The sequence below is a fragment of the Ambystoma mexicanum genome, chromosome 5q (genome assembly GCF_040938575.1).
Source record: "Ambystoma mexicanum isolate Mex_15411 chromosome 5q, UKY_AmexF1_1, whole genome shotgun sequence".
Lineage (NCBI taxonomy): Eukaryota > Metazoa > Chordata > Amphibia > Caudata > Ambystomatidae > Ambystoma > Ambystoma mexicanum.
This window is the reverse complement of record NC_090933.1, coordinates 157,966,633-157,988,943: the sequence shown is the minus strand read 5'-3', so window position 1 is coordinate 157,988,943 and position 22,311 is coordinate 157,966,633. Positions and strand designations below refer to the sequence as shown.

At 42.1% G+C, this 22,311-nt stretch overlaps 1 protein-coding gene across 25 annotated transcripts in view; it reads right to left on the bottom strand.

The window, feature by feature from the left end:
• The window catches only part of EPB41L3 (erythrocyte membrane protein band 4.1 like 3), a 971,190-nt gene that overhangs the window by 100,814 nt on the left and 848,065 nt on the right, over positions 1–22,311 (bottom strand). For 20 of the 25 annotated variants that reach the window (XM_069620665.1, XM_069620670.1, XM_069620666.1 and 17 more), the window contains one exon: positions 19,283–19,681. In XM_069620665.1, the coding sequence (XP_069476766.1) occupies positions 19,283–19,681 (399 nt within the window). The remainder of the gene's footprint in view (positions 1–19,282; positions 19,682–22,311) is intronic. The other 5 variants (XM_069620671.1, XM_069620672.1, XM_069620686.1 and 2 more) reach the window with 1 other exon arrangement.

The window sequence follows — 22,311 nt, the reverse complement described above, 5'->3', positions numbered from 1 at the left end:
TCCGTAAATCCACCATATATTTGGCAGTAGTACAATTAAAAACTGCAGCAGCTGGTTAAGGCGAGGTGCAACACTCAAAGTCGGTATGAGAATGACCCACGTTAGAGCAGTTCAGCATTCACTCGCTCAAAAGTGGTCCCAGGTCGCTCTCCACAACATTCACTAAGCCAGAACCCCCGGCTTGCACCAACCGCACAGACTGCCACTCTGTCGCCACTCTGCGATGATCCGCGGGGCTCCAATGTTTTTATGTGAAAGCTTCTCCTCCAGCAGGCGGCCTCAGACGAAAGACTGCAACTCAACAGAACAGATCAGTGCCTCCTGCACAGACTGCCACTCTGTCGCCGCTCTTCACCTTTAGTCCCTACAGTATTCTTTCGAAGGTATTTTGCACTTCTAGTTTCGACTTCTGTTCCACCAATAATATCTCTCTTGAAGTTCTAATTTCCTACCATCTTTCTCCCAATAATATACACGTCTGTTTGCGTTATTATATTCCCTCTTTCGTGCATGGTAGATGACATCTTTGCGAGAGGATAGTCTTTTGAATGGGTTTGGTAAGGTTTACAATTTCCTGTCTTCATTTCCACTGTAAAGTAACTGAAGTTGAAGCCGAGCCTGGACCACTGTATCACAGCATGATTAGATTGATGGAATGCAGAGTCAAAAGATTCTGCATTTGTCAAAGAGTTCCATTGAAGACTTCCATGTCTTAGAGGTAACACATGAAGGTCTTCAAGATGGGCGACTGAAAACTTCAACAATTATTGAAAGGATCTGGTATCTCAGAGGTGAATCTTCAATTTCTTTTGCAGTGCCTCTCTACAGTATCTGGGCTTCTTGTAGCCCTCCTACTTTTTTTTAAAACCATGCTTGCACTCGGGTTCAAAGTTTGCTGTGTAGCTTATGTCTAAGCTGGGCCTATGTAGCAATGATGGAGGGGAACACAGTTGTCACTGTCCAGAACTTGAATCATGCAAATTACTGAAACATTGAAACCACTCTGGCTTGTGCTGCCTTCGTACCTAGCATGTGCACCAACAGCCTATGTCACAAACTTGCAGCTAATGCGAACGCTTTGAAATACCCTTCTATGTTGGTCTAGTACTCTGATGTCCTAAATATTATAGCTGAACTGCTGCTCCACTCAAGAAGAAAGCTTCCTTTGACCCTGAATCACCTGCCAACATCTGCCTCATTTTCGCCTTGCTCATACCCGAAAAAGCTTGAAGAGACAGCTCTTGAAATAACGATAAAATGCCACGAAGAGCACAGAATCAGGGTAAACCTTAAAGGAAGACAGAGGTCTGCTGGTTATCCATTTCCTTCAGACTTATTTATACACAGCATTTAAAAATGAAAACCTCAAACGGATGGCACATTCAAATGGTCCGAGTAAGTATAGCAGTCTCCCTGCTTAAATATATTCTCCTGGAGGACTCAAGTTCCAATCAGTAATTTTCTCCCACCCATTCACTTCCTGGAGTGCTACATCCCTCAAGCTCCTCCCTACACCCTCTAATTAAAATGGCTACATGCAACCGCTAGTAATTCCATGCATTCTTAATACTCTTAGTAAGTCATCTTTCCAAGATATAGGGAAGTAGATGATACATAAGGAGCAAATGAGCAAAGCATGCATTCATGGGCTTAGTATTACATAGATTCGACCAGAGATTCTAGAAGCATCCTCCGGGTGGCAATGTTCCTACATGTTGTGAAAGTAAGGTGATGGCAGTAATGGAAAGGGATGTTGCGTCTATCAACAATACATTTTTCTTTTGGAGTTTCAGTTGAGGTAATAAGACTGTAATCAGACATGCCCTCAAAGAGACAAGCACAGGGATTTCTTTTTTTAAAACATTTAAAACTATTCAGAAAATTAGATACACATGAGCATTTGCCCAGCAAGGGCATAATAGCAACATCAATAGTACTGATGGTTATTGTAAGAAAGGCATGGAATCAACAGTAAGACAGACAAGTGACCACAATTCAAGGGTGTTTATTGAACTTCAATAAGGGTATGAAAAACACCTATGTAATCTTAAATCTACAGATGGGAGCAAGCTATGACCATCAAAAAATAATAATAATGCAGTCCTAGTGGTGTCTTGTCAAATTAAAAGGGCCTATACTAATAAACCCATTGTCAATCCTTACCTCTAAATACAAATAGTGTGGGAAACAATGTTACATAAAAGAAAAAAAGTGTTTAAGAAATGATATGTCAGGATGTACAGGGCGTTTGGCCTCCCTTCCCCACGTTTTCAGCACGGGATAAAGTGGTACATTTAAGCTTAGCACAGTCTCTGGCTTCTTTAGCACGAGGGTGCAGTTCAAACATTAGCGTTAGGGCCTTCTGTGCCCAAGTCTCTCTGCCTTCCAAAGTCTCACCTTTCAAAGGGCCTGATCTGACCAACAATAAGTTCCTTTCCTCTTCGGTTTTTACACTTACTCAATTTCTCAGGTGATTCACTATCCGCCTCGGAATCCCCCTCAGCCGGGTTCAGATCAGCTTTAATACAATGCTTGTCGGATTTCCATGTATCCAATTTCTCGACTGTTTCAGGATTCACCCCGGATCCCCCTCAGCCGGGCTCAGATCAGTTTCAACACAATGTTCATCAGTCTCCCTCTGCCAGGGTTCGACCATTTTTAATTCACTTTAACACAAACTTGCTTTTATCCCAAAAGCTTTCAACTGATCTCCCTTGTTCGGGATCAGACCAACTTTCTCTATTTTGTCATCAACCTATTCAATTGATCTCCCTCGTTCGTGCTCGGACCAATTTTCTCCATTTTGTCATCAACTTGCTTGACAGTATCAACATCGAAGACTTTCGATTGTGCGCAGGATTGTGCTTGTTCTGTCGCAGGACCACTTCAATGTACAGTTCTTTGCCAATCTTTCACCTTTCTCAACATTCAGTTGGTTACGCTACAGAGACTTTCGAATGAGCACCCACACGGTGCCGGACCACTGTCAGGGATATCGTATCTTGGTTTCAAAGTTCAATTATTCATCTGTTGTTCAATTTTTACTTGCGTTGGTTATCACATGCGTTTCATACATTGTTCGTTTCAGCGCTTACCATACAATGCTGTTGCTTGCAACCTTGCCTTGACTTGACTTCAACACAGACCGGTCTGGTATCAGTCTCCCCAACTCACCGGCTGTGTTGAGTTCACTGGTGCTGCTTTGTAATAGGATCCAAGTCCGGTAAAGGTGTTACAGGGAAGGGCATACCGCATCCAGGAACTGTATCCAAAAGCGATGGCCGTGTCCTGGCCACCTAGATTACAGATCCCCGGGGACTAGCGGGTGGGACACATTCATGTTTCTCACATCATCATGCATCAACTTCACAAAAACTGTAAATCACCATAAAGATCACTGCAATAGAATGGTTAAAACAGATATATGTACGTTTTTATAGGGGCACTGGCATCTTTTGCACTTGGATAATGATTGACAGCACTATTTGGGGTGTCATAGTGCAGGCTAACCAATGCTAACTAGCAGTGGGCAGAAATTATAGTTCTAAATGCATTGTGTTCTTCACCCATGGTCTTTGCCAACTGTGTAAAAATAACATGAACCAATGCATGTTTGACTAGACAGAATGTTTGGAGGTTTTTCTGAACCACCACTGGTGTATGTTTCTGGGAAGCCAACCTTTGTGGGCCTGCAATGGTTCAACACGTAAGTACAACCAAATACTCACTTGGTAACAAGGCTGAGCAGTAAGGCTTACACTTAGGAGAGGCACAGGGGATGAAAAGTGTGAGAGGCATTGACACAGGCAGGTTTTGGTGCCAGGGGCGAAGGAGGATGGTGGTGGATAACAAGGGGCACCCACATTTCCAAATGATTTAAGGGCAAGCACGCCATCACAGGGTGGTGAATGATTTCAGTGGAGGGTTCCAAATTGAGCATAGTCTGCCTTTCTTCCAGCTCCTCTGCACCCCTCCTGGATCAGAGGGGTGCAGTCCTCTTTTCCCCCTTCTGGGTTTAGGTGGGATCGCTCAGATTTCCCTCTTCGGCATAGCAATGTAGCTACCAGGCACAAGGCATCCTTCCTTCCCCTGCTGCAGGTTGCTTCCTCACAGCTTTCCCTTAACCAGCGAGACAGGGAACCAGTCCCCAGGGGAGACAACTTGCAACTGCACTGGCTCTCCTTTTAGTCAGTCATTTCTCCCCTTAGCCGACTACTGATTGGCTGAACTGTCTGGCTTCACCATTAGTGGAAGTAGTGTTTACATCATATCCTCCCAGGGTAGGTCAGCCCCTATTGGTCAGTTCAAATAACAGTTGGATTAATTAGTAGTTCCCATTACCTCCCCCATAAAGAGCTCTGCTCGAGTTTATCTGGATTGCTCCTCTTAAGTAGATGTGACTCTGTGTTCCTCGAGCTTCATGCAAGGTGGTCTTATTTGATTTCTCTGCTCCTTTGTGGTGTTGTAGATGTTATTTCATTAATTTAGAGTCATTTTACCCAGAGTTCCTAATGGGTAATTGAACAAGAGTCTTCTACATGTGAGGTAACCATTCTACCACTGTGCTATTTCAGCTGTACGTTTATTCACTGGTGAGGGAGGCTGAAGCCTTTTTCTTGCAGATGATAAGTGTTTTTATCTCTCTCCATAGAACGACTTATTGTTATAAACATTTGTTGTTATATTCTTCGTCATCACCCTTATTCTTTTCCCTGGGTGCCCCGGACTAGAATCAAAGTTATGTCCTTTCCATTATAACTATTTCGGAGACCTGACTACAAGGACCAAGATGGCGTGGGAAATAGCCATATCCCCTCATCTATGTCTATTGTTAGTCAGTTCCACGTGATACCCACGCACGCGACACAGTGTAGGGCATAATCCAAATAGGCTTTGTCGAAAGGATCCCTAATTTAGCTGGGATGCTGCCTGCACCGAGTACATTTTCATTGATCGAGTAAACGAAGGAAACCAAACTTTAAGGTCTGTCGCCTTTGATCGCCGTACCGTTCTGCACAAACACGTTACTTCTAGTGTTCAGATAAACATGGATGTAACGTTTCTGTCCAGCCATTATTCACGGATACACTTTTTGTAAACCATAACCTCCGCTAGAGGCTTAGTTAAACACAAAGTCTTTTGTCAAAAATTCTTTTGTCCAGATGTATTGTGTATACATGCAGGGTCGAACTCTTTTTGGGCCAACTCTGAGTACAATTACCTAGCTAGTACATGTCCTTTGGACATGTTTTTTAAGTTGTACAACAATCATGATATACATGTTCCCATCAAGCCAGTAACCTAGACTAAAAGACCCACTGTGGTTTTTCTTTCAAGGTTACATGGTATACGACCTTTCATGAATAACCTCTGCAGGAAGACAGAAGTCATTCTTCTTGGGACAAGGTCTGCCACACAAGGGGGAACACCTTAATGAGGGTAAGATATGATACCGCCCTTATGGCATTTCACAAACAAGACGCATCAAGTTCCCTAAAACACTTCCAACTGGAGTTTGTTTTGTCTCTCCCTTTCCCCACTTTTGTTCACTATCTCCAGGCGGGTCCTCCTGAACACAGCTACTTTATGCTGCACTAAAAGTTTGTACAGAAAGCACACCACTCAACGCTGGTCTGACTAGCCCTGATGAAAGTGGACTAACTGCCTATCACCACTGAAACCGGTCGGCTCGCTTTTTACTCTGCGTCTTTGGCATAGATGATCTGAAATGAAAGACACTATGCCAGGGTACAGTTTAATCCTCCGACAAATATGAAGAAAGGACTATAATATGATATTTCACTACACTGGGACTGGAGTTTAGAAAAATTTAAATCATTCCACGCACCAGGATAGAGGAGAATTCACCAAATTATCTTGGTCCATGCACCATTTTAGAATCGTGCCCACTAACGTATACCATCGGTCTATGGTATGAACATTGTGACACCTACAAAGAACCTGTGGGTTTTTAGAAAATCTGCGGTCCATAGAAACTGAATAAAGAAAAGATAAAGTCTCATTTGGAAGGCAGTCTTCAGATGGCATAAAGGCAACAGAAAATAACCAAAATATTGGTCCTCAAAAACTACTAACAATAAAAATCACCTCAATCAGTGAAGTCGGGAGAAACAGCTTTCAGGGGGTGGGAAGCTTGCTGGGCTGAAATAGTGGCTGGACGTTCAAGAGTGAACACATTACAAGTTAAAACTGGGGGACAAATGACATGTGGCAGCAAAGATCAAACAAGGTGTAGAAGAAAGGAACAATTAGCGATTGAAGAGGTGACAGGGGGGGGAAAGGAGGCCAGATGACAGCAGTATTCTAGAAAAATGTATCCTTTTTACGCTGTTCATAAAAAATGGGGTGCTGGAGAAGCAAAGTCTGAGTTATGAGGGCCGTGGTAGAGAAAGGCATTCGTACAGAAGGTTAACTGATTTTGTCATATAAACTGAAAATGAACAGATATGCCAAAGTACCAAAAGGACGTGCCCTCTTATCTCGTTCTGAGAGATTACAATGTTTTGTTGTTGTGCAACTCACCATGATCTTGTGCATAGCAACTCAGCAGTTTGTCCGTCATTCAGTTTATAACCCACTCAGTAGATACCCTTAGGCACAGTATCCTCATCATGGGGTCTGCTGTAGCACCGACTCTGGCCAATTTGTATGTTGAAACAATAGAGACACACGTGATCTTGACTGATGGTAACCCGTACAGAAAATACATCAAACTTTGGAAAAGGTTTATTGATGACATCCTGATGATATGGATTGGTGATCTGTTACATTTTGAAGCCTTTAAAGTGTGGCTGAATACACAAAATCCTTTTTTGAAATTCTGCAAGCTATGATGCCATTAATTTTTTGGATTTAACTGTTTTTATTAACAAAGAACAACGAATACTTCAGGTTAAACCATTTCACAAGAGCGATAAAAATTTGATGCTATTATACTCGAGCTTGCATCCTCAACATACGAGGCAAAATTTGCCGTTTGGCCAGTTTCTACGTATAAAGAGAAACAGCAGTGAGAAAAAGGATTTTGTGGAAGAAGCTGTAAACTTGAAACAGAATCTGCTAAAGAGAGGTTATCCTAAAAAAGTGGTCAAAAATGCATACAAAAGAGCCTCCAACAACAACAGAGATGCAATCCTAGAATATAGAGAAAAAAGAACTAATGATGATAAGTTTGTATTTGTGAGCACATATAAGCATTGTCAAATGAAATATCTAAGATTGTGAGACGAAATTGGCACATACTGGAAAAAGGGGAATGCCCCTTATCGACACCAGTAAGAACGTAAAAGAACTAACAACTAAAAATGATGTAACAACAAACCGGTACACACAACTGACACTAACAGAAAGTTGGGGCCTCCCCAGAACTAAAGGCCATAGTCCATGTGGACACTGCCAGTGCTGTGCACAAACGTGCAGGACAAAAGACATTGACCTGGGCCTGCGCAAAAGATGGGAACAAAGAGCCTTTACCAATTGCAACTCTATGATGGTAGTGTATGCCATTTGGTGCCCCTGTGATAGACTTTATATCGGAAAAACAGAAAGAAAGATAAAAGTCAGAATAGGAGAACACAAAAGCTGTATTAGAAATAATACAGCAAATGCACCTTTAGTGGGACACTTAACGAGCCTAGGCCATAAACCGGAAGAACTCAAATGGACTGTAATTATGAAGATTGAATCAACCCAAGACTCTAACGCAGACAAACGCACCTTAAGCATACAAGAACAAAAAATGATCTTTTTGACAAAAAGCTATTCTGAAGGTTTAAATGAAAATATCGATTGGAATGTCTTCATTAATTAATTCATATCCACCCCACTCCCCTACAACATTTTTAAAATTTTAGTTAGCACACCGCGCCATCACTGAAATTTAATGCTCTTTCTTCCCTACACCTTATGTGCGTAGGATGCGAAGGACTAGTTTTTCTACCCTGGCGCATGTGCACAACCCTGCCTTTCTCCTTTCCCATTACGGACCCACATTCGATATGATTTTACTATTATCTACTACGATCTTACCATGAACTCGCCAACTGATGAGAGCACTATTTCAATGTTAATCTCTCTTTTGTTTTGAAAGCCGGCACATCGTGAAAGCTTTCAGAGATAGGTTCTTCTATCTTTTCGACCACCTATCCTCCGTAGAAACGAGCAATAGGAGGGGAGCAGTGTTATCTGTACAGTTTTGCACATGCGCACTGGAATATCCTCCATGTGCGCATGAGCGTAGGAACTAGCGTCCTCAGTCACACGCATGCGCACATAGAACCCGAGTTAACTCACCCCTCATAAGCTTCTGACAGCTCAGTCCTTCCGAGCATTCGCGGTGAGAGGAGCACCAGCAGTACCAACGCTCGAATACTTGCTGTGATCATCTATTAACAGGTATACGTTTTGCTTCTCCCCTCACTACTTTACACGCCTGTGATTGTACCTTGATTCTTCATGATCCACATGCAATGGTTAACCTCATGGCAACTTGATTGCCCTTACATCCACATTACTATCTCATTGGGGATGTATATTTCCAACACTTACCATCTATCCGCATGTAGCCAAATAGTCTTGCGTTTAGCCCTTTTTTTTCTAGCTCTGTTCATCACGATTTACCACTCGTGAACAGAAGCACGAATGTAATTAAATCGTTTAGCACCCCACCTTTTGATTACTGAATCTAGTATTCATCTATTTTTCAGTTTGATCTACAATCCTGCTCACTTGATGTCACGCATGAAACATCTCTAGTACTGCTACCACAACAAATTACATATTTAAACTAGAGACACAAGTCAAGTAAGTCTTGCCATTTTTTCTTAAAGCCAGTACCACCTGCATCAACTCGTTAATATTTGAAAATAAGGCCATTGGCCGAGATTGTTGTAATTCCTTTGCCCTATCACTACACCGTAGGGGACTGAGTGTCCTGTCATTTTGTTGTAGGTCTACAGGGTTCCAATTTGAACTGCGACTTACTAGCACAGTGCAGTATCCTGAAGATGCTTAACCGACACTGAGAAACGATAAGCTCCAACATACACCTTACTGAGCCAATTATTGAATGGTGTATTTGAGTTAAAGTAACCACACTAATTAGCCTGTGGTTTGTTGTTTTTACTATTAGGTTCACACAGGATCCACTTCTCGGTACTCAACACCAACGAAGTGGTTTTGGCACGTCTATTATGCACCCAAAAGGGATAAACCATCCGCAAACTCACACTGTTATGTCAACATCAAGTCTTCAAGTGTCCATCTAATACCATCACCAATTGGGTCAAGGGCGTTCGTAGGCCTTGGCTCAACTATCCCCCTGAAGAAGTTCCTACAACTAGTTTGAATCTTGGAAGGAACGAAACATGTTGGGTCTATACAGATACAACTGAGTAGTATCTAAATGAGTATCAATTAACCTTGATGCACTATAAATATATGGTTACTGAGGCATCACAATTAGAGACATTGTTCAACAAGGGTTTCTATATGTATATACTGTGAGGTTTAATGTTCAGCGAAGAATGAATGTTACAAGTATTCAAGAACTGTTTACATGTTGACCTGTACACTTGAGGTTAGTAGAGTACCTCATAGTAGAGATACAGTTTTCTCCTTAATGATGAATACTAAGCACTGTCTATGAAGCACCTGTCACTTTAGCTATTTTTCTATGTTAGTTTTTATGTGTTTTTCTATGATTACTATTTATATTAAAATTTGCTTTTGAAACAGAATTACTGATGAAGTCAGGTTGAATTCTCCTAAGACTTCTGTTTTTTAGGTTTGCACTGCCCTCACAGATGTGAGTATCCCACCAATATCCAGCGAATTATGTGTCTATAACCTAACTAGCGAGGTGGCCTCTCTTTTGTTGAAAGTTCATTTACGTCAGGTTTAAAACCACCCCGCTTTTTCTGCTTATACCTGATTTCCCTCCCATTTTTCTACTCAGTATCCTCATCCTTCAGTGAATCTATGGCCACATCTGTGTATGAGGGGGCACCTCTGGGAGAGAACATAATTGTGAGGGTACGCCCCACGGGGCCAGGTTTCCAAGCATGTATGTGGAACACCATAGTGATTTTAAGCCCATGCATGCAGTAAGCACGAGGCATCTGGGGTTTAGACGTGCAATGGGAGGGTGCTGCAAGCTGCAGCACTGTGTAAGACACTGGAAGGTGATTCACACGCTAGTCCCCAGGGATCTGTCATCCAGGTGGCCAGGACAGGGCCACTGCTTTTGGATCCAGTTCCTGGGGGTGGGCCAATGTAGAAGGATCACTTGGATGAGAGGTCTTCGGGGAGTGAGTGCAACACTGTATGGTGAGATGCGGTATCCCCTTCCCAGTAACACCTTTTCCCCATCCTACCAGGTAAGATACTTAGGAACTGAACCCCATGACCCCTTTCACGACACAAACACTTTCTCACGGATGGCTCACCAAGAGCGAAAATGGACTAAGACCATAGCCGCATACCTGACATGTCCCAATAAAATGGTCATGCAAGCTCAGGCAATTACTGATAGTTACGCACACCTGACTTCCATCACACTTCCACACACAGATAAAAGGTGGAGCACGAAAGCACACTCTGAGCAAGGCAAAGCACACGAGCAAGCAGCAGTTCCAAGATGGCAGTTTAATACGAGGAGAAAGACGGCGAGACCAGAAAGGGTTGCAAGGAGGAAAGAGCCCTTGACCTTTTCAGACCGTTACTTTTGTGAACCTTAGAAAATAAGAAACCTAAGACCAGGGACTAAAGCTAAAGAAACCTGCATTGTGTGTCGGAGGTAACCTGGGCTCTCCTGCGTCGATAACCACTGTCCTTAGCTCCTACAACAAAGCAGCACCAGTAAAGACACCACAGCCGGTGAGTCGGAGAGACTGATAACAGACCAGCCTGTGTTAGAACCAAGGTTGCAAGTGGCAACATTGTATGAAGAAATCTAAAGAGAACGGTGTGTGAAAAATATTTAACGAGCGACACAAATATAACTGAAACTAGGTGAGTGACTGAACTTTGGAGGCCAAGAAAGCTACTGTACACAGAGTGGTCTGGTGCCACGTGGGTGCCCATTCAAAGGTCTCTGTTAGGTATCCAACTGGTTGGCAACTGTGAGAAGGGAAATTTGAAATCGAAGTGGTCCTGCAACGGGTCAAGCTAAACCCTGTGCACATTCGAAAGTCTTCGATAGTTTAATGCGAACTGAAATTGGTCTGAGCCCTAGACTAATTGTGTAAGAGGAAGGATCTGAGCCCGACTTAGGGGGATCCAGGGTGAACCTTGAGTCACCAGAGAAAGAATATTCTCTGAACATTGTGAAAAGGGGGATTTGATCCACAGTAACAATCGTGACATAAAAGGGATATGAATCTGGCCGAGGGGCATCCAGGGCGAATCACATGAATGGAATACTATAAGAGGAAAGGAACGTTGTGCTTTGTTTTGGTGCATCAGAACCTCTGGTAATGGAACTGTAACTTTGTGTCGAAGAGGCAAGAGTGTGTGCTTTGCTCGAGTGAACCACCTTGTCCCGTGCTGAAAACTTGGGGAAGGGAGGCCAACAGCCTGAACATCCGGACATATAATTTTGTGAACACTTCTTTCTTTTTCATGAACTCTGCCCGACATTATTTGTATATTTGTATTTAGCGGTAAGGATTGGCACGTTTTTATTTTTGAAGTATAAGCCCTTTTACTTTGACGAGACTCCAATAGGACTGCATTATTATTACTTGATGGTCGTAGTTTGTTCACATCTGTAGATTTAGAGTTAGATAGGCGTTTATCACACCATTGTTGAAGTTCAATAAACACCCTTGAACTGTGGTCACTTGTGTCTGTCTTACTGTTGATACCATGCCTTTCTTATAACTGTCCTTTCCTCAATTGAGGTAAACAAATGGGCCTGATGGAGCTGGGAGATTGGTGAGGAATATGGTGACAGAAATGCCAACTAGACGGAGCGTAGATTTTTCAAGCAGTTTCTGTACAGTGCTTCCCACAAAGGGCTGGACCCTCCAATGGCCCAAAAGTCAGATCACATCTACATGATGTAGGTCCAAAATACTTTAAGTAAACTACTTCTTTTTGTTATTGATAACATATCGTATTACTTATTCACATGTGGTCTAAAGCTTATATGGATTAATTCTATTAGTGTTATACAGCCTTCTTTGTTCACAGCCTCAGGGAGATCCGGAGATTGGCTTACTAATTAGAAAGTTCTTAAATGAACCTTCTAGTATTGACTTATTCTATTTACTATTCTAAATTAATAGCTTTTCTATTCTTTTCTTTGACTATGCAGTTCAATGTTGCACCAATGTGGTTTCCTACTCCATGTTTCACAATCGTTTACTTTTCTATAATCTATGCAACACTATGATCGTTTTTGTTGTATTTGAAGTTTTTAATGAAGTGGGAGAATTGACTATTGGGTGCATGAGCTGTGCAAAGGCTACCACCAAATTTGCAGATCATCAAAGTGTATTTGCTGTGATATGATACTTGCAGCAAGAGTATCGCTTTGAACTGTACCATAGTGGTGAAACTGAGCATGTGTGTGTATTTATAGGTGCAAATTCGTCCTACTGGGGTCCTGATAAAAGATGTTTATTGTTTGCCAACTCAATGGCACTCATTTTATTGAACTGCCAGGATTCAACCCTTTGACTATGAGGCCAGACACAGACCACTGTAGTGGATGCATTAGTTGAGTGAGCCACAGACGCAGCTGTAGAAACACATGTAAATCTTTCCGCTGCTATACGCCCCTGCCCACAAACACAATAAATGCAGTTATGCACATTTTTCTTGTACGTTTTACTGGACATTGTTAGGCAAGAATTGATGTAATAACCCTAGGGGAGACTACACAACCCTTGTCCTCTTTGTATTAGGTAACCGACCTATTGGTATAGGTCTGTACTACACAAGTTGGTAGTGTGACTAGCAGCCAGACTTATCTCAAGATGGGTAAATGTAAGCTGTAGAGCTGTAGCATTGAAATCCACCAATACAAGTATCCAGATAACACTTACACTCAAGGTTTTCTAGTAAAATAATTATTTAACAGTCAGTTTTAAATAAGCACTCTTTAAAAAGGGCAATGTGCAACAATACAAATGCACTTCAAAATACTTTCTCAGAATTAAGGCAACGCAAGTGGATACTCTCTAGAGATGCTTCATACACACTTCCTACACCCTGAGGTGACTTCACTAACTAGGACAGTTTTGGCATTTATATATCACTTTTACAATTCTGAGGTTGGTAGAAAGGAAAGGTTAAAAGGAAGGAAAAAGGTTAAACTGGTTCGCAGAGCATGTGAGCACCTTTAAATCTCCCAATGAATTCTAGATAAAAACCTTCCCCAGCAATATTAGTTAAAAACCAATGCATCACCTATGAGGAACAGTAAGAATCAAAGTTAATTGAATAGCAAAAGGTCTTGCACAAAGTTAGAGTGTTTGTTGAAGAAAGAAATCACTGTAGGGTCACAAGCTGTTACACTTGTGAAAGTTGGAGCTGAAATCAACTCCAGAAAGCAGCTACTGCAAGTCTCAACTGAGAAGAGCATAAACTGCAGTACCCCGAATTTAGAGCAGTGCCTTTGGTAAGAAGAAGAGGATCCAGCTGGCTTCTGTCTGGTTGCAGTGATGCAGATCCTGTGTTCCTGGGCCTCAGTTATGGGGACAAGAGGGAGGACGTCTGGAGGACTCCTGCACAGCAATTCAAAGGTTGGCGGCAGCTACTGGCGTTCTTCGGATCAGCGGCACTTCACGGTTTCAGCGCTCGGTAAATAGCAGCACCGCAGATCTTGGACACTGGTTGGGCTTCCTTCACTCCTTGAATCCAGCACTCTGGTGAGGAGACTTGAGCTTGGGTCGTCCTGCTTCGGGAGGGTCCTCGGGACACTCCTGGAGCTTTTGGCTGGCTTGCAGACTTTGCACTCGACTACGGATTTCTCGACCCCTGGTTCTCGGTTCCAGCAGCAGCAAAGAAGTACAGCAAGTTGGGGAAGGTCTTCCAGCAAAGTTTGTCTTGGGGTTAGTTGGTGCCACTAACCCAAGGGAACAAGTCGTCCTTTCTAGAGCTTCTCTTGTCAATCAGAAAAAGTAGTTTCAGCACAGCAGCAGGGCTTCACCGGGGAGTTGAATGGTCCAGGAGGATGCAGCAAGCTTTGTTCACGGGTTCTTCGTCGGGGTGTTCTTCCCAGTGGTCAACTCTGTCTTCAGTCCAAGAAGCCGGGCCTTTTATGTAGGTTTCTCCCATTCATGCACATCCTAGCCGTCACTCACACAGCAGGGTGGCTGTCTTGGAAGGACAGCCAACCAATCAGGACTGGGTGCATTCAGGTTGCCCTGGAGACTAAGGAGAAGGAGTTTCGGGCGCCTCCCTCGCTAACTGCCCTTGCAGACACACTGGAGCCAGAGGCGGAGTTCAGTACTGGAAGTGAAATGAGCAAAGGGGTCAAACCTAATTTGGCGCGCAGAGTAAAATCCAAGAAAGACCTCACAAACAAGAAATGGCAAAAAAAGAAGAACAGTGCCATTCTGACACAATGGTCACCCATGGGTGCTATACTGCAGCTGAGGATACAGCCTGCGGTAGAAAAGCACAATGGTAGGAAAATGAAATTACTGCCACCAGCCATTTAAAGTTGTGAGGGGAACATAAAAAATGTTACATGAGTAAGTAGGAAAAGGGGCTACTAAGTAACCCCCACAGCACCCCACATAAGATGGGGTGTGCTGGACCTACAAAGAGAAAAGGTAAGTAAAGTCAATTTCACTTTACTATTCTTGGGAACTGTAATACACCCAAGAAATTGTATTTAAACCTTGAGAGAAATCTAAAGGATTTCTCTGTGACACTGCACTGAAGGTGCTGTGTGTCACCATCAATGTTACCTCCAATTATTTTTCCCTAAGTGCGGAAATTATTAGCCTTAGTGCGCACATTATATTCCATGTGCTCAAGTGAATAACAATGAAGGCCACTTTGTGAGCATGCATAGTTAGTAAGATACCATCTCCGAAGAGTTTGGAAGGAAATGTCCCCTTCCCAACCACCGCAATTCTTTACAAAATCAGTGTAAAGGATCATCTTGCAACTCCTTTTCCATACATATAGGTTAAAACCTACCAAAAGTACTATGTGCAGAGAGAAAAACGTGTATGCACAAAAAAGCTTTGCATGCTCCGGATAAACAATAGGTTTAGGTGTGGCTATTCATTTGTCAACACTGCTCAGAGACAATGCATAAAGTGTTTAATGCCATTGGGATAAAACGTATTATTACAAAAAACAAGTATCGCTAATCACTGATGTGGCTGTCAAAAAATTCAGACATTATGCCATTTTTGCAAATGGAATAATTGCAACTGAAAGAAATGTGTCAGAAAACATGCCAATATGAGTTCATGTGCCATTTTAAGGGAGTAATTCAAGGGCCATGAGAAAATCCCTCTCATAATTTATGTAAGGATGATAATTGCATCAGAATAACTGAACCACAGAATATGATGATCAGAATTCATGGGCCTCTGCTTACTATTCACATTATGTTGTTCTGTGAGTTGTGACATTTACTGAAAACCAGCCTTACAGCAAGGCGGCATATGTTATTTTACTCCCTAAAACAGGGCAATGTGGTCAACAAAAACGGGAAACCATGAACATATAGGAATCTACCCCCTGCTTTGACCCACAAAGTTCCACTGATCTCTTTTCGAATCAGTGACCAGCAGAGCAGTGTCATTAGAAGGAACTCTAATATTACTGCCTGATCTCAAGAGGAATTTTAAGGGGAAATAACATATTTTAATAAGCATGAAATATCCCTACTGGCAAAGCCAATTACTTTCTTACTGCATGAAAAGTCTTTTGATTCCAAGTATGGAGTAAAATCGTATCGGAGCCCTGATTGTTACTCTGACATAGAAAGTGAAATTACAGGGCACATAATACAGCCTATAGTTTTGCCCACCATTGATCACCACAGCCTAGCCAAAAATCAACAAGAGCCTTACTTCAACAAGAGCCTTACTGAGGTTTCTTCTGGCACCCTGTTGAAGAAAATCACATATATTTTCCCTTTAAGTCAATACCAGCAATGCTTAGTTACAACATATAGAGCACCTTCTTCTTTAACTAGGGACCCTCTTTTGAAATTCACTGTTATCAGTTGAACAAGATTCATGGGGTTGCTAGAAGCAATGAATGCAAACCCATTAATATATTGGAAAGTCCTCAGCAGCTGAGCATAGAAAGAAATAGAACGTGCTGTTTCCTAGGCTATTACTATAGTTTCCTATCCTTTAGCAAACACACATTTCCTTCACGGTACTGTTCTGCCAAAACATCTGATTTGTTGTTTGAAAGTTGCTGATTCGTTGTTCTGCCTGAAGGGGTATTCTCCTGTTCTCTTCCATCCGTTCCCCTCCCAAGCTCTTGTACTAGCCTCCAATATTAGTTGACAGGGCTCTGTAAAAAGTGAGGGATTGTAGAAGTAAAACTCAGATATTTGCATACCCACAATACTTTGCAAGCAAATCCAATTTAAAGCCTCCTGATCATATTATGTGCAGTTTACGAACATTTCATAAATCTGCATGTGCACAAATACTATGAAGTGCATAGAAGATTGTTTGCAACGTACCGCACCGTTCAATTGTTGAGTAGGTTTCGACAAGTGCTCAGTGAAACCATTTTTGTACATCAGCGAGTTAACATAATTTGTTAAGGTCTATCCCCATGGAACTCTGAACATTTTGAAAGGTTGAAGATTGTGTGAAAAGCATTCTAGTTATCTGAATATTGGTCCCCTAATTTATATATGATCAATGCCAGGCAGAGTCCATACCAATTGTCCCTTACAGGCCAAGTGAATGATATTGCAAGGTTGCTCTCCACTCATATCTCAAGCATATCTCAGTTATATTTTCTGTTCATGGAGCCACTTTTTCATATTCATTTTTAACCTTGTGTAGGTGTATTCTATTTTTAGAGTGCTTAGGTTTTTAAGGTCCAACTTGCATAATAGGGCAATGTAAATAGTTTATACCAGAATATCAAGAATAGTTAGTATAATTTAGTTTCATTTTGAGAGAAAGCAAATATTAGGTAACTGCTGTGGCTTGTGCCTTATGAAATCTTATCTGAATAGGTGGGAATTGTCTTTGTGCACTGCTAAAATTCTTCTGAGCGGCACCCAGAAGAAAGCTGGGCAAGCACACATGCGCACAGCTTAGAGGGAACATTGGTCACCATACAAAAAGTAGATGCCTATGGAGTTTGTCAGACTACAAAAACAAAGGACACACATAATCCAATCAAAATACATGAGAGAGTGAGAAAAGGGGCTCACTCTCTCCAGGGTTGGAAGTAAAAAGTCCTAAAGTCCAGCAAAATAGCTCGGGGTCTCTAAGGTTGAAGGGAATTAGCACAGAAATGGAATTCCCTCTAACAGACAAACATATAAATGATATTTTGAAATCTTCACAGCTGTGAAATTGGTACACAAAATGGTGCCAATCTACCAGGACCTTTCCGGCAATGGACAAGCCAATGAAAGCTAGGAGCAAGGACACTAAAGAACTGTTTTTGAGACAGAGCGATGCCGGGTAAAGACGCAGAGAACCTCTTGAACATTTGTGGCGATACACTCTTATTGAATACCAGGAAGACTCCCATATACTAACGGTTGATATACCTCAATCTACGCCAAGGACGGCGAGCACCAGCAAGGAAGTTGAACTCCAAAACCTGCCTTTAAAGACTTTCTTTCCGGTTTTCCTTCGGTTATTCATGCCCTAATCATCACGCATGTCCCGAAACCGAAATGGATAGGTTTACCTGGCTCACTGTGGGGTGCAGGTGGGAGTATGCATTCCTATATATGTTCCAAATGTGTTCTTAATCTATATTGGATGAAGAACCTTAGAAATAAAAGTGTAAAGATAAAACTTTCTCTGTAGACCGATTTTAGACATATGTCCACCTTGAGACAGATCCAGTTACAAAAAACGACTTGCCCTTGCAGTAAAATGGCAAAACCAGGGAAAATGGCTACAAACCCAGGGCATAGCTTTCTGGCATCCTTTACAGCGTGCGTACGTCTAACCCCCTATTAGACTATTAGGCAACAAAACATCTATGACTAAGCATAGATGTGCTCCTATACGGACATTAACATCCAAGCTCTGTTGACCTTTGTCTGTTGCAGTACTGGAATTTCTGCACTGTCTTGTCAAGTCTCCCATTATTGTTTTTTTATTTTACACACAGCGCCTGTAAGCGGATGGCCAAGGGGCACATGGAAGCTCAAAATATTGCTTTGTCCAGTTTTTCAGAAAACAAGTGATAGGATTTGGAATCAAAGAACTCAATTTCCCTCATTGCCACAGGACCCAATCATTTGCTGCTAAGAATTCCTTCACTGAATGCCAAAACAACACATGCTCATTAAAAATGTAATTTGTAAGCATACATAGGAGCATTACAAGCTACCTTTGAGTCCATTACCCTTTTAACACAGATGTGCAGAGACAAACATAAAGCTTATGAATTACAAAGCTCAAAGCACACACATTTTTAAGCAACAAAGAGGGTTATCTGAGAATTAGAATGCTGTAAACCATAATAATGTGTCCAGCTGCAAGAGTAAGAAGACTAATTTCCCCCCTATAACTATCTAGCATTTGACTCGTAAGTTAAACACAATAAAGGGCGTTTCTTTTCCGATTTTGCGGGCACCAGCTGTTAAAACATATATTCACAGTTGTCCATTAAGGGGTCCTTTGGGATTTATTTTTAAAACAGCCAAGTAGAATAGTGCCAAAAAGGGTAATTTGGCTGTCCACGCCTGGGGCAGATTAGCTGAAAAAGGTTATACAACCTAACAAATGCAGAAAGGACAATGGACACTGAATTACTCTTCTAATTCTGGATCCATGACGTGCATTGCTGTTTAAAAATATATACTTAGACAACAGTGAATTGATAGCATTTTGGAGCGGGTTTTTTACTGCAGACATAGTAAAGAGACAGGCATAACAAAAACTACAGCTCAAGTGCCATTTTGCCCCAGAGAGAAGCCAGCTCCCAAAGCCCCAAAATGCAGCCAGGCACAGGAGAGGAGGAACAAACTGCATATGGCTAACTTTGAATATTTTCACCTAGGTTAAAAGTAAAAGCAAGGACCTACAGTAGAGGCAGAGAAGTAAAATCTAAAAGAAGAGCGTGTTACCCCAAAAAGAGGTTGTCCATCCACAGACTCTGAAACCTGGTCTTGTGCACTCTGCGGCTCCTCTTGCATGTGCGATAGAGAAGCAGCGGTTTCTCGCTGATTGGTTAGTGCATTTGCCAGCAACTGCTCGGTTACTGAAAGTTCCTCCTCCGTTCTAGCAGAGCCCTCCATCCCTTTTACACTAGAAGCAGCAGCAGCAGATACAGCTTGCAAAGCAGCATCGAACTCGACGCCCGGCAGCCCAGCAGCCTCCCTGCTTGCATGCACATTCACCACCCGACTCTCCTCCACCAGATCCGCGTCAAAAGTAACCTTCGATGCCTTGTCCGGCGTTTGCTGCCACACTTCCTGCTTCACTTCACCGAGGCTCGACTCCCAGTCACCTTTAGACTCCATTACCTGTCAGGAAATGGCAAAAGTCAAAAGAATATATACATACATATCTTGAAAACACAAATCATTCACCCCCAATTACTAAATCAAAATGTTAAATTCATGGGGGAATTATTAACCTTTTACACATTTCTTTTACAGAAAAAAAATGTTCCTTCAATTATTTACCTCTGACCATGGAGTGGGGTTGGGGACGCTACAGAAATGCCCATGGCCATACAGGGTGCGTAATACATAGAGCGTTGATGCTTAAAAGAGGTTTTCAATTCTTGGTCATCACAGGAGGGATTTTTGGTTGCAAAATAAATGCTTACTAAAATGTGGTGTCATTCATTTAATCAACATTGCTAATAGATTGCCTTCTTCAGTGCCACTTTCAAATTGAGAACTTGCAGGCCATCACTTATTCAGTACCTAAAAGTGGACAGGCCGAAGTGGCTGGGTCAGAGTTGCTTGTTTGTGAGCTCAGAGGACAGAGCAACAGTGAAGTACCCAGTGACATCCCCCAGCATAGGAGCTTTCACAGTTCAATGATGAAGGAATGCCATGGGCATAGGAGAGATAGGCACACGCTTTAATCCGTTCAGCGCAGAACGGCATATGCTAGCATACCGATTGGGGAAAACAATAATTTGACATCAGAGTATCTGTGGCCTCAACCAACGTATGAGCAGTGTATGCTATCCCGTTCATCATACCCCACAATCAGAGGGATGTCAATGAGAGCATTGGTAGCACAAAGGCAACTTAGGCTCGAGGAAGGCTTGGCATAGCTCACCAGGCTAAATGGATTCTCATATCTTGACTCTAGTACAGAAAGAAGAATTCTGCCTGTAGTGTCTATATCAAAAGTCATTGGCATTCAGTAATTGCATCAGTGGTACTAAGTAGTATTACAGGGCTGTGGAGTCTGTGCATGACTTTTCTCCCTCAAGGGGCACTCAAAGATTGCACCTACATGATTTATATGTGATGGGCTAAGAGGAATGGCAGACAGAAATGGCCACATTTAGTGTGAAATGGTATTTCTCCCTTCTTGATGATTCATCCTCTTTTCTACTGCCCATGACTCAGCAGAACTAGGCTTTACTCAAACTGCACAATCAGAAGAGGATCTGGCCTCTGCTGCTACATGCTTCACAGTGTAATGCCTGACCGCATTAATATCTTAAGTCAATTGGCATGCCAGCGTGCGATCGTGTCACAGCCATGGTAACAATTCATGCTCAAGTGGACATTTGAATTTGATAATATTTTGTCCAGTGACAACACTCAATGACGTGGTCCAACTTCCCTTTTCCTCTGACCCAGAGACCGGATGTGGCGCTCTGTTTTTCTGAAAGTGGGAGACTATTAAATCGATTCAACCTACCACATTCTGTCTAAAAAACATGCACTGAAAATTTAGATGAAAGGGAGCAGTTGGAACCCCAAGATCTTTTATGTGGGGAAGAGTGAGAGAAAGGAATGTGCACATTTGTACCATGGCATGTGCACCATGTCTGAATGACAAATTCAAGCAAACATTTTGAAATGCACTATTGTTAGGGAATAGAAGGAAAAAGGGTCAATGTTTGAACCTGCAGAGAAGACTGCAGGTGAATTGAAAAGTGTGGATCCACAGAGAATTTTAATAGAAAAGAACGGCCTACTTCTCCAACTAGATTTCATGTAGCAGAGAAGAAATGGCCTTTGTACATAATGTTTATTTCATCCAAATTAGACCTGTGAAATTAGAATTTGTTTTAGGCATATGAGAGTCCCTTGGAAATCCTGACTAATGTGGTCTGAAAATTGGTCTATGAATAGAAATAACCTAACCAATATAACATGTACAATAAACAGGTCTGGATGCCTCGGGGGGTGGTTGGGGGGACAGGGGGTTGTGAAGCGAGAGCAAAAGGTAATGGCAGGAACAGATTTGAGGATGGTGTAGGGCTGAGAAAACATACAAGCACAATGTGTTGGCTGTAGTAGAATTTAGGAAACAAGTGTTTGCGGTTAAAGCACCATCGCTATAATTCAATACATATGTTATGGTGCAGCTTGTATGAGGTGTTAAACCACAGTTTGGCACATGCAAGAAATGTAACACTGGAATAGTAAACATGTCTACACTACAAAAGCCAATATTTTAGGCCACAGTTTTTATAATAAAGGAGTACTTAAAATTGATGTGTTCCTAATTTTCTGAAATTGACGTTTCTTTTTTGAGGACATGCATGCAATTGACAGATCCACGGTTCTACAATCTGAACAGTACTGGGCCCTTAGGTAATGATGAATTTTCAGAGATCTGCAAGTAACCTGCAGGTGCCCTCTTTGAGTCTTGGAAAGGCTGACTCCACATAAAACAGAGTACCAGTAAGGTGGAAAGCAGTTAATGTTATTTAAAGAACTTTGAAGAAAAATCAGCAGTAGCAAGCACTACATACAAATATAATTGGGTACAACCGACCAGGATAGGGCCATTAGCAGCTACATTATCTACTTAATGGCCCTGTCCTGGTCGGTTGTACCCAATTCTACTCTAAGGCCTTCTCCAAATCAATTATTGATGAAGAAGACCATTAAAACACAGTCAGGGAATGCAGGCCTTTCTGCACTACACACCTGGGACCTGAACTGCCCTGGGC